The sequence below is a fragment of the Dendrobates tinctorius genome, unplaced genomic scaffold, assembly GCF_039654945.1.
Source record: "Dendrobates tinctorius isolate UK_male_01 unplaced genomic scaffold, ASM3965494v1 ptg000065l, whole genome shotgun sequence".
NCBI lineage: Eukaryota > Metazoa > Chordata > Amphibia > Anura > Dendrobatidae > Dendrobates > Dendrobates tinctorius.
Window position 1 is genome coordinate 24,343,825 of NW_027361733.1, and position 12,721 is coordinate 24,356,545.

Consider the following 12,721-nt stretch of genomic DNA (forward strand, 5'->3'; position numbering starts at 1 on the left):
TCTGAGGATTTCATCTCAGTACCTAATGGCAGTCAGGCTACCTCTGGCGAGCACATGGAGGGCTGTGCGGCCCTCCAAAGAAATGCCACCCCACACCATTACTGACCCATTGCCAAACTGGTCATGCTGAAGGATGTTAAAGGCAGAAAATCACTCTCCACGGCGTCTTCAAACTCTGTCACGTCTGTCACATATGCTCAGTGTGAACCTGCTTTCATCTGTGAAGAACACAGGGCGCCAGTGGCGAATTTGCCAATCCTGGTGTTCTGTGGCAAATGCCAAGTGTCCTGCACGATGTTGGGCTGTGAGCACAACCCCCATCTGTGGACGTCGGGCCCTCAGACCATCCTCATGGAGTTGGTTTCTAACCGTTTGTGCAGACGTGCACATTTGTGGCCTGCTGGAGGTCATTTTGCAGGGCTCTGGCAGTGCTCCTCCTGTTCCTCCTTGCACAAAGGCGGGGGTAGCGGTCCTGCTGCTGGGTTGTTGCCCTCCTACGGCCCAATCCACGTCTCCTGGTGTACTGGCCTGTCTCCTGGTAGCATCTTCAGTGCATAAAGAGGGCAACACATTATCATGTAGCAATTTCAGATATCTACTGCCATTGAAGTTTCCATTGATGAAATGGCCCCACTATCTTTGTGACCCATATACCACACAATACCATCAATTATGGGTGTCCAGTCCGAGCATTCCTACATGAACAGTTTCCTGGAAAGTGGATTGGTCATCGTGGGCCAATTGAATGGCCACCAAGGTCTCTTGATCTGACCCCATTAGCCTTTTATCTTTGGGGTCATCTGAAGGCAATTGTCTATGCTGTGAAGATACGAGATGTGCAGCATCTGAAACAGATACTGGAAGCCTCTGCTAGCATATCTTCTGCGGTGTTGCTATCAGTGTGTTGCCTCTTTGATAATTTCAAATCTCTGACCAAATCTCTCAGATCAGCTTGACTGAACAGATGTGGATTAGATGTAGAAGGCTCAAAGTCTGGGTCTGTAGCAGTTTCATTTTCCACTGACATTGTTATCTTCGTTGTCCTCCATTGTCCATACTTTGGGGGGTTTTGGAACACGAAGACTTTCATCGTATGGCACTGGTCTTATGGCTGAAGGAAGATTAGGATCTTCTATTGATTTCTTGTTCTTTGCTGAATATCCTTTTACATTTGTAAGGTAGAAGTAGCAATCTGTTACATGATCTGGGCAGCACAGTGGCTCAGTGGATAGCACTGCAGCCTTGCAGCGCTGGAGTTCGGGTTCGAATCCCACCAAGGACAACATCTGCAAGGAGTTTGTATGTTCTCCCCGTGTTTGTGTGGGTTTCCTCTGGGTACTCCGGTTTCCTCCCACATTTCAAAGACAATACTGATACGGAATTTAGATTGTGAGCCCCATCGGGGACAGTGATGATAATGTGTGCAAACTGTAAAGCGCTGCGGAATATGTTAGCGCTATATAAAAATAAAGATTATTATTATTATTATTAAGAGTGGGAGAAGAGGGTTGCATTGACAATCCGACACAATGGGCAGCACTTTGGACACATTTGATAAGTGGTCGTAAACTTGTAAATAACTCCTGAAAGAATAAAGTTACATTAAAACCAAGCACACCGTTGTTTTTTTTTGTGAAATTCTCTAAGTTTGTGTCACATGACCCTCTTCCCATTGGAAAAAATAAAGTTGGATCCAAAATGGCCACCATGGTCACCAGCCATCTTGAAAAGTTTCCCCCGTCCCATGTACTAATGTGCCACAAACAGGAACTTGATATCACCAACCATTCTCATTTTTTTTAGGTGTATCCATATAAATGGCCCACCCTGTAGTATCATGCACTCCCCATAGGCCTCCATATAGTATCATGCACTCCCCATAGGCCTCCATATCTCCATATAGTATCATGCACTCCCCATAGGCTTCCATATAGTATAATGCACTCCCCATAAAAAAGTACAATACTCATCTCTCCTCCTCATTCCCCCGCTGCACTAAATGCCCGCTCCGAGCTTGTTGCTCCCTCTCACATCATTTCTTTCAACTGTTTCATCATCCAGCCAATGCAGTTGAACTTGTGATGATGGGTCGCGTGGCAGTGCCGGGAGATCCAGTCTCCCTGCTGTACAGCAGAGTGAAACTGCTGCATCACTACTGTAAAGTTAAAGTAATGTAGCTCCGGGTGGTCCCCTCAGAGCACGGGGCCCAGGGCGACCGCCCCCTCTGCTCCCCAGTAGCTATGCTACTGATTTAGTTGTACTGTGTTAGCTCTGCTCTACTGTTAGTTCTGATCTCACTGCAGTGCCTTATGAGAGCAGATTGTTAGTCATTACATGTCTCAAACTTTCATTTAAAATAATCTCTGGAGGCAGATTCTTGGGGAGATCTATGTCCGGCCCATAGATCTTAACAGCTCATTTATATACAAGAAAAAAAAAGGGTTTATCTGGAATAAAACATTGAAACGCAGATATCAAAGCATACATTTATTCAGCTTCTTAAGACCTACATGACCATATAGACGACTTAGGAGAGTTTATCCCAGTGACATATTCCCTTCAATCATTGAATTTAGGAATTTACATTAAATCTCAGTGTAACTGCTGTATAAAATCCAACAACTAGCCCAGCACAAGTTACTGTGCATCTGGAGCTTCATTGCATGTAGTCTTACTTCACTAACAACAATTCCAATGCCAATAGCGTAGCAGAAGCGTGTTCTGTGCAGTGATGGATCACACTGGCACCTGATGGACAAATCTGGGTTTGACGAGTGTCAGGAGAACGTTACCTGCTTGACTGTGTTGTGCCTGCTGTAGAATCTCAATGCTTCAGAATACCAAGACATTGAGGACAACTGTAGCTTCCAACTTTGAGAGAAAGGCTGGAGTCACACACAACCATTAAAAATTCGGACCGATTTTAACGGTACGAAATCGCACAAAGATTTCTTGTCCAGGGATCCGTCTGTCATCAGAATTTCCGGTGATGAACCGATTTTATTCGCATCTAAGCATCAAATTGACATCCAATGCCAATGCCTGATGCTCTTTCCTGTTGACCTGGAGAAGTCTTGCGATTTAATCGCAAGTCACACGTGTGGTGCGTTTTCAATGCGATTTTTAATCGCATCCATAGACTTGCACTGGCGAATCTGATCCGAAAATCGGTGACAATCGCAGCATACTGCAATTGTCTCGGTCCGAGGAACGGATCCGATAAAAAAAGCGCATGATGGGAGCAGCACCATTGAATAACATTGGGACGAATGCAATGCGATTTTTAATCGCATTGCAATCGTCCGATTTAATCGCCAGTGTGACTCCGGCCAAACACTTTGGGGAAGGCCGTTTTCTGTTTCCCATGACTGTGCCGAGTGAACAAAGCCAGGTCCATAAAGAAAAACTGTGAGAAAAGCTCTTACGGTGCTAGCCGGGATGTCACTGAGGTCACCGCAATTCAACCCGGCTGGGAACAGAGCCTCAGTGGCCGGATGTAACCTTGATTACGTCACCACTGGTCACTGAGGCTGCGCTCGCAGTCGCTCAGTCACCAATGGTTCTCAGTCTGGACAGTCGCATCTTAGCACCGTCTAGGTTTTTCCCCCAGACATGGATTAAGGCATGGGACAGAACGATGGACAAGTATGGTATATTGTTGTTCTTTTTTTATTTTAGTTTTATTACAGGAGAACGAGGGATTCTGTGGAATTAGGCATTTAAATAAAAATTAAAACCTGTGTTTAATCTTATTTCTAATAAAATACTTGATTCTGACTGTCTTTATTTACCATACAACTATAGGATTAGTAATGGATAGGTGTCTTATGGGCGCCTCTCCATTACTAAGCTGTGGGCTTGATGTCCCCTGACAATACAAAGGAGACATCAATCCCACAAACATGAACCCCACTTGCCACCGCTACAGGGCAAGCGGGAAGAGCTGAGCAAAGTGCCAGAATTGGTGTATCTAATAGATGTGCCTTTTCTGGGCAGCTGTGGGCTGCTATTCTTAGGCTGGGGGGTCCTATATCCATGGCCCCTTACCAGCCTGAGAATTCCAGCCCCCAAGCTGTGAGCTTTAGCAAGCTGGTTGTCAAAAATGGGGGGGACCCCACACCATTTTTTTTAAATTAGTTATTTAAATAATTAAAAATACAGAGTGGGGACCCCTCTATTTTTGATACCCAACCTTGTTGAAACTGACAGCTGAGGGTTGCAGCCCCCAGCTGTGAGATTTGCCTGGTTTGTTATAAAAAAATACAGGGGAACCCACGACAGTTTTGTTTTTTAATTATTTATTTACAGCACAGAAGCAGCTGATGAATGCTCCCATCCGCCGCTCCTGCTCTCACTGTAATTAGCAGTTGCAGGTGTTGGATGATGGGAGCTGTTGTCCCATCAGCTGACACCAGTGGCCGGAGGTAAACTTTTAGGCCATGGTCACAGTTGCAATTGCAATGTGAGAAACTTGCGCCTCAATACCCTGCACTGTCGCCAGCGGTTCGGACCGAAGCATTCAGCTGGAAAGAAAGACATGCAACTGCACACTCCGGTCCTGAGTGCCGGGTATTGAGGCGAGAGACTCGCATTGCAGTTGCAAGTGTGACCTTAGCCTTATACCTCCGATCACAGCTGAGCGCTCACTCTGTCTTTTGACAGCATGGGAACCGCTGCTTTCTGACCGGGGGGGGATGATTTCACCACCGATCAGAAACGGTGTTTGCCGCGCTGTCTCGCACATGACAGCGCGGCAAACACTGGATGTTCGAGCCTCCATTCAAGTGAATGGGGTCTGGATACTGTTCTGGTACCCAAACCCAAACTTTTTAAGCTGTTCGACTGAACCCGAACATGCAGGGGTCCGCCCATCTCTAGCCGAGGATAAAACATTTTGGTGTAGTGTAGATACTCTGTGCCGGAGGTCTGTAGGCCAAAACAACAGAACTCCGGCACGGAGCGTCTCATTTTGGGACTTCCGTCTTTGACCTCACTTCCGGCCTGAAGGAGCAGGGAGCAGCGAAATGCTGCAGGGGATGATGTTGTGAGTTCATTTTCCCCTTCACCATTGAGGTCTGATGAACTCCCTCTTCAGGTGAAGGAAGGTAGTGAGGCTGATTACAAAGCACCTGAGCAGAATGATGATGACTGGGTGACTGGGATTGTTGACTGGATATAAGGCAGCCGACGCCCTTCTGCCTTGCGGGTGAGACCAGTCTGATTCCTGCTCCTCAAAAGCTAAGTTTTCTGCTCTACTTTTTGCATTTGTGTTTTGTTTTTCCTTGTTTTTCTGGATTTCTGCCTTTCCCTGCTGAGTGAGCTGATTTCCTTTTTGCTCTGTCTTCAGATAATACCTGAGTACTGGTATAGTCTTTTTTGAAGCCTAGCGTCTTCAGGGCCTTTTTCCCTATCAGTCTGTTGGCTCTTGTTTTTGAGAGGGTTTTGGCGGATTGCAGACAGCAGCTTTTCTATTCTGTCCTATTTAGTTAGCTTGGGCCCCATCATTTGCTCAGCCTATCTTTCTATCTGTGTGAGTGTTTTTTCATCTTGCTTCACCGTCATTATATGTTGGGGGCTGCCTATTGCTTTGGGGTCTGCTCTGGGGCAGTTTAGATTTCCCTTTCTGTCTTTAGGCTATGTAGTTCTCCGGCTGTGATCGAGGGGTCTAGGGCACCGTAGGAACCCCCCACGGCTACTGCTAGTTGTTGTTGATAGGTTCAGGGGTCTGCAATCCGATAGCTGCCAACTTCTCTGGTTTTCTGGACTTAGCTAGTATTTCTGTTTTTGCCTCATAACAGAATCACCCGCCATACCGCAGATCCTAGGGTACTCAATAGCAGGAAAGAATTGTAAAAAAAAAAAAGTGTGTATATTTTTTCCTCTATATCTCTGAGGACGTAGGGGGAATTTTTTTTTCTCTCAATGGAGATAAAGCAATTGTCTGATCGTGTAGAGCAGCTCGCTGCGGAAGTGCGGGGAATTTCCGCCTACCTTGCTCATTCACATGCTGCTGAACCAAAGATCCCTTCTCCTGATGTGTTTTTTGGGGATCGGTCTAAATTTTTGAATTTCAAAAATAATTGTAAATTATTTTTTGCCTTGAAGCCTAACTCGTCAGGGAGCTTCATGCAGCAGGTTAAAATTGTCATCTCTTTGCTGTGTGGCGATCCCCAGGATTGGGCGTTTTCTTAGAAACCAGATGATCCTATTCTGACTAATGTGAACGCATTTTTTCAAGCCTTGGGATTGTTGTATGACGAACCTAATGCTATTGATCAGGCTGAAAAGACCCTGTTGGCATTGAGCCAGGGTCGAGATTCTGCAGAATTGTACTGTCAAAAATTCCGAAAGTGGGCGGTCCTTACTACCTGGAATGATAATGCCTTGGCAGCTCTCTTTCGGAAGGGTTTGTCAGAAGCCGTAAAAGATACTATGGTGGGATTTCCTGTTCCCTCTGATCTTGACAATTCTATGTCATTAGCCATTCAGGTTGATCGGCGTTTACGTGAACGCAGGACTGCACGAGAGGTGTTGCCACCTGTTGAACAAGTGTCTGAACCTATGTAATGTGATAGAGTTTTGTCCAGGGAGCAACGTCAGGAGTTCAGAAGGCGTAATAAGCTGTGTTTTTTTTGTGGAGATGCCTCGCATATTATTTCTGTCTGTCCTAAACGAGAAAAATGTTTTGCACACACGTTTTCTGTGGGTGGTGTTCAACCTAATTTTTTTCTGGCAATTACTCTGATCTGCTCCCTGTCCACATTTTCTGCCAAGGCTTTTGTGGATTCGGGAGCAGCCCTGAATCTAATGGACTTGGATTTTGCTAAACGTTGTGGATTTCCGATGACACCTCTGCGGATGCCTATCCCTTTGAGGGGGATTGATGCTACTCCTTTGGCGAAAAATAAACCTCAGTTTTGGACCCAGGTGGTAATGTGGGTCGCTCCAGACCATCAAGAAAATTGCAGATTTTTGGTGTTGCATAATTTGCATGATACCATTGTTCTGGGGTTTCCCTGGTTGCAAATTCATAATCCAGTTTTGGATTGGAAATCTGTGTCTGTGGTGAGTTGGGGTTGTCGGTGTGCCCTTAGTGAGGCTCCGTTTTTTTCCACCTCTCCTCAGTCGCATGATGTTCCTGACTATTTGGCGGACTTTTATGATGTATTTAGTGAGAATGAGTCTGCGTCTTTGCCTCCTCATAGGAGTTATGACTGTGCAATTGAACTGAGCCCGGGGTGTAAATTTCCTAAGGGTCGGCTCTTCAATTTATCTGTACCCGAGCACGAGGCTATGCGATCCTATATTAAGGAGGCGTTGGAGAAGGGCCATATTAGACCATCCTCTTCACCCTTAGGTGCCGGGTTTTTTTTCGTGGCCAAAAAGGATGGTTCATTAAGGCCTTGTATTGATTATCGTGCCCTCAACAAAATTACTATTAAATATCAGTATCCGTTACCCCTGATTTCGGATCTATTCTCCAGAGTTAAAGGTGCTTGCTGGTTTACCAAGCTTGACCTCAGGGGGGCGTATAATCTTATCCGCATTAAGCATGGGGATGAATGGAAGACGGCGTTTAATACTCCGGAGGGACATTTTGAGTACCTGGTGATGTCTTTTGGGCTCACTAATGCCCCTTCTGTCTTCCAGTGCTTCATGAACGACATTTTCCGAGACTTTGTGGATAAATTTTTGATTATCTATCTGGATGATATTTTGATCTCCAAGGATTGGGATTCTCATGTGGAACATGTTCGGACTGTGTTCCGGATCTTGAGGGAGAATTCCCTGTATGTCAAAGGATTGAAATGCCTTTTTGGGGTACAGAGGATTTCATTTTTGGGATTTATTTTGTCTCCGTCAACTATTGAAATGGACCCGCCAAGGTACAGGCCATTTATAATTGGGTTCAGCCCACTTCTTTGAAGGCCCTCCAGAAGTTTTGGGGTTTTGCCAATTTTTATCGGAAATTTATAGCAAAATTTTCTAGTATTGCCAAGCCATTGTCTGATCTGACTAAGAAGGGTGCTGATGTGTTGAATTGGTCTCCGGAGGCTGTTTCTTCCTTTCAGGAGCTGAAGCGAAGATTCACTTCTGCCCCGGTTTTGCGGCAACCTGATGTCTCACTCCCGTTCCAGGTAGAGGTGGACGCTTCTGAGATTGGTGCAGGAGCTGTTCTGTCCCAAAAGGATCCTGTAACATCTAGAATGAATCCCTGTGCTTTCTTTTCCCGAAAGTTCTCTCCATCTGAACGTAACTATGATGTGGGGAATCGGGAACTGTTAGCCATGAAATGGGCATTTGAGGAGTGGAGACATTGGTTGGAGGGAGCTAAACACCAAGTCGTGGTCCTCACTGACCACAAGAATTTGATTTACCTGGGAGTCGGCCAAACGCTTGAACCCTAGACAGGCTAGGTGGGCCTTGTTTTTTACACGTTTTGATTTTGTGGTCTCTTTTCTTCCTGGCACTAAGAATGTCAAGGCAGACGCCCTCTCTAGGAGCTTCTTTGCTGATTCTCCTGTGGTGACCAAGCCTGCTACCATCTTAGGCGAAGGGGTAGTTCTCGCCCGATTTGAGACGTGCTCTGGAAGAGTTCCAGGAGGACAAACCTGAGCGTTGTCCCAGTGGAAAGTTGTATGTTCCTGACCAGTGGAAGAAGAGAGTGATGTCTGAAGTTCATTGCTCTGCATTGGCTGGTCATCCATGTATTTTTGGTACTAGAGATCTGGTGAGTCGGTCTTTTTGGTGGCCCGCCTTGTCTCGTAATGTCAGGAATTTTGTGCAGTCCTGTGGGACTTGCTCCCGGTCTAAACCTTGTTCTCGCTCTAGTGGGTTGTTGATGCCTTTGCCGGTCCCCAGGAGGCCATGGACCCATATTTCAATGGATTTCATCTCTGATATGCCTGTCTCTCAGAGAATGACTGTTATTTGGGTGATTTGTGATAGGTTCTCTAAGATGGTTCATCTTGTACCACTCCCTAAGTTGCCATCTTCCTCTGAGTTGGTGCCCCTGTTTTTGCAACAGGTGGATCGCTTGCACGGGATTCCTGAGAACATTGTATCTGACAGAGGAGTTCAATTTGTGTCTAGATTTTGGAGGACTTTCTGTTCCAAGCTGGGAATTCAGTTGTCCTTCTCCTCTGCTTTTCACCCTCAGACCAATGGGCAGACGGAGAGAACAAACCAGACCTTGGAGTCGTATTTGAGATGTTTTATTTCCGCTGATCAGGATGATTGGGTTTCATTTTTGCCCTTGGCCGAATTTGCTTTAAATAATAGAGCTAGTTCTGCCACTTTGATGTCACCTTTTTTTTGTAACTTTGGGTTTCATCCTCGATTTTCTTCAGGGCAGGTGGAGCCTTCTGCCTGCCCAGGTGTTGACACTGTGGTGGAGAGAATGCACCAGATCTGGGACCAAGTGGTGGATAAGTTATCTCTCTCCCAGGAAAAGGGCCCAGCGGTTTTCCAACCGACATAGGACCATTGGTCCCCAGTTTAAGGTTGGTGATATGGTTTGGTTATCATCAAAAAATATCGCTATGAAGGTGGCTTCTCCTAAGTTTAAGCCTAGATTTATTGGACCTTACAAGATTATGGAGATTATTAATCCGGTCTCTTTTCGTTTGGCTCTTCCTGTCACATTTAAAATTCATAATGTGTTTCATAAGTCCTTGTTGAAGAGGTTTGTTGAACCAGTTGTTCCTGGGGTTGCCACCTCCGGACCCTGTATTAGTTGAAGGTAACATGGAATATGAGGTAGAGAAGATACTGGATTCCCGTCTGGCTAGACCGAGACTCCAGTATTTGGTTAAGTGGAAGGGTTATGGTCAGGAGGATAATTCCTGGGTCTCTGATATTCATGCCAAAAGATTGGTGCGTGCCTTTCATCGGGCTCACCCTGATCGCCCTGGTGGCGTGGATGAGGGTTCGGTGACCCCTCCTCAAGGGGGAGGTACTGTTGTGAGTTCATTTTCCCCTTCACCATTGAGGTCTGATGAACTCCCTCTTCTGGTGAAGGAAGGTAGTGAGGCTGATTACAAAGCACCTGAGCAGAATGATGATGACTGGGTGACTGGGATTGCTGACTGGATATAAGGCAGCCGACACCCTTCTGCCTTGCGGGTGATTACTCTGAGGGATTCTTGGAGACCAGTCTGATTCCTCCTCCTCAAAAGCTAAGTTTTCTGCTCTATTTTTTGCATTTGTGTTGTTTTGTTTTTCCTTGTTTTTCTGGATTTCTGCCTTTCCCTGCTGGGTGAGCTGATTTCCTTTTTGCTCTGTCTTCAGATAATACCTGAGTACTGATATAGTCTTTTTGAAGCCTAGCGTCTTCAGGGCCTTTTTCCCTATCAGTCTGTTGGCTCTTGTTTTTGAGAGGGTTTTGGTGGATTGCAGACAGCAGCTTTTCTATTCTGTCCTATTTAGTTAGCTTGGGCCCCATCATTTACTCAGCCTATCTTTCTATCTGTGTGAAGGTTTTTTCATTTTGCTTCACCGTCATTATATGTTGGGGGCTGCCTATTGCTTTGGGGTCTGCTCTGGGGCAGTTTAGATTTCCCTCTCTGTCTTTAGGCTATGTAGTTCTCCGGCTGTGATCGAGGGGTCTAGGGCACCGTAGGAACCCCCCACGGCTACTGCTAGTTGTTGTTGATAGGTTCAGGGGTCTGCAATCCGATAGCTGCCAACTTCTCTGGTTTTCTGGACTTAGCTAGTATTTCTGTTTTTGCATCCTACGGTGACTCATTCATAACAGGATGCATCTCTGGGGGCCCTGTGATTGCCATTACCAGCAACCACAACCACAGCAACCATCATCCAATCAACTGTTCTGGAGTGTCGTGGATTTCTAATTGACCATCATCATGCGAGTCTCTCGCAAGTGAGTATGAGCCCTAATTCTATCTTCTGTCACTGCCCCCCTGATGGAAAACCCAAAAAATAAAAAAACAAGGTTAAGTAAAGGAAGTGGTAGTGACAGAAATTCAGCAACAAAAAAGTCACTAATAGGCAGGTTAGTTAAAGCTCCCCCTCACTTATCTTAGATCACGGCACCCCACACAAGTTAAATAATATCAAGACCAACAAAAGAAACCGACTGACAGATGAGCGAAGAAGTCACTAAACAGGTAAGTTAAATAGTTTTTGGTTTACTAAATCCAGTTATATATTACAATTATACAATTTTGTTATTTAAACTATAAATATCACAAAATTATGCTGTTTTTTTCCATGTTACACACCACCCGAGTTATGCTCGTTTTTTTTTTTTGGCGAATATTAACACACCAAGCTCAAAAGGTTGCCCATCACTGTGCTAGAGGTTGATAGGTTGCAGTTGGCTACACTGATACTTACCATCCTTTCTGATAGGTCAGAGATGATAAAAAGTAGACATGAAGATTCTCCTGTAGAAGATGCTGAGCATCCAAAAGAAGTCTCAACACGGAAATCTAATCTAAATTTGGCAACTGAAAACAATTTATTATCCAGCCTCACGGACGTGGCACCTATGGAAAAGGGGGCTTCTGACCTGTCTATGTTGGCGAGAGGGATTAAATTTGGAGTTCCACTAAGTCCCGCAGCGCTGGAGAGAGAATTGCAGAGCCCAGTGATTATCATTGGACAAGACGTGTTCCAAATTATAGGTGAGGGCAAGAATATCACTGGCTACTTAAAGAGGACTTTTCACCAAATTTTTAATGTTGAATTGGAAACCGGATGTAATAGTGACTGCAGAGCGGAATAAAACATTTTTTCTTTATTTTAGCAAGCAAGATATTTGGCACCTAATAGTGAACTTTTTTTTTTAATTCCAACTGGCTGTTACCAGATGCTGACCCATCATAAGTAGGCAGCAGCACTCAAGGGAAAGAAAAACTCGCCTCCACCATAGCTTTAAGTAGACTTCATAGACTGTGAGATGTAATGATACAGCCATGATCTCCTCATCTAAGCTCCTGCATGAGTATTTGTGGTTGGAAGGGCTGTACAACGGAGTTTGGCTGTGTCACATTACAAATCCTTCCTTCAACTTCACTGATTACTGAGTGTGTCAGTAATCACACTTATCTGTGCTGTGTTCAATCAACATGTAATCACTCTGCAGTGAGATCAGGGCGCGTCGTTACATCGGACACATGAGCAGCCTGTCTGTTATGCAAAGGGAGTACTGGTTGTGCATAACAGAAATTTGTGTGATAACTGACATATGTACAGACAGGCAGTGTTTGGTGACAAGCAGTACAGCAAAGTTGACAGTGCTATGAGAGGAGGAGAGCTGATAGAAGTGTTTAAAATGTGATACAATTAAACTCAGCTGTACTGCCCCTTCCGTCCACAGTGACCTTATCTGAAAGGTAATAGTCATCTGTGATTTTTTTTATTTTTAATGTGATTTTTTTTTGTGTATTGAAATTTTACAAGAATAAAACAAACTCAAATACAAAATTCTGGTTAATGTCCAGTTGTAGGCAATTGTGCTTTCTAATCATCTGACATTATGCATCTCACACACTGAGAAACCTGCTGTAAAATATGGTTATGGTATACTCTTCTTTCCCCCCCCAAGTACAGCTACCGGCTTATGATTGGTCAGCATCATACTGGAAGAAATAGTACATGCCCCCAGTGAAAACTATCTGATAACACCCACTTAAAGGCCCCTTTACATTTAGCGATGCACCAGCGATATGACGCAGTCAGGATCACTGGTGCATCG

The 12,721-nt window shown here is 45.0% G+C and overlaps 1 protein-coding gene across 3 annotated transcripts in view; it reads left to right on the forward strand.

Annotated features, from left to right (window-relative positions):
* MYLK2 (myosin light chain kinase 2) overlaps window positions 1-12,721 on the forward strand; it is an 86,601-nt gene that overhangs the window by 18,185 nt on the left and 55,695 nt on the right. For all 3 annotated transcript variants that reach the window (XM_073580753.1, XM_073580752.1, XM_073580751.1), the window contains exon 3: window positions 11,374-11,648. In XM_073580753.1, coding sequence (XP_073436854.1) covers window positions 11,374-11,648 — 275 coding nt within the window. The remainder of the gene's footprint in view (window positions 1-11,373; window positions 11,649-12,721) is intronic.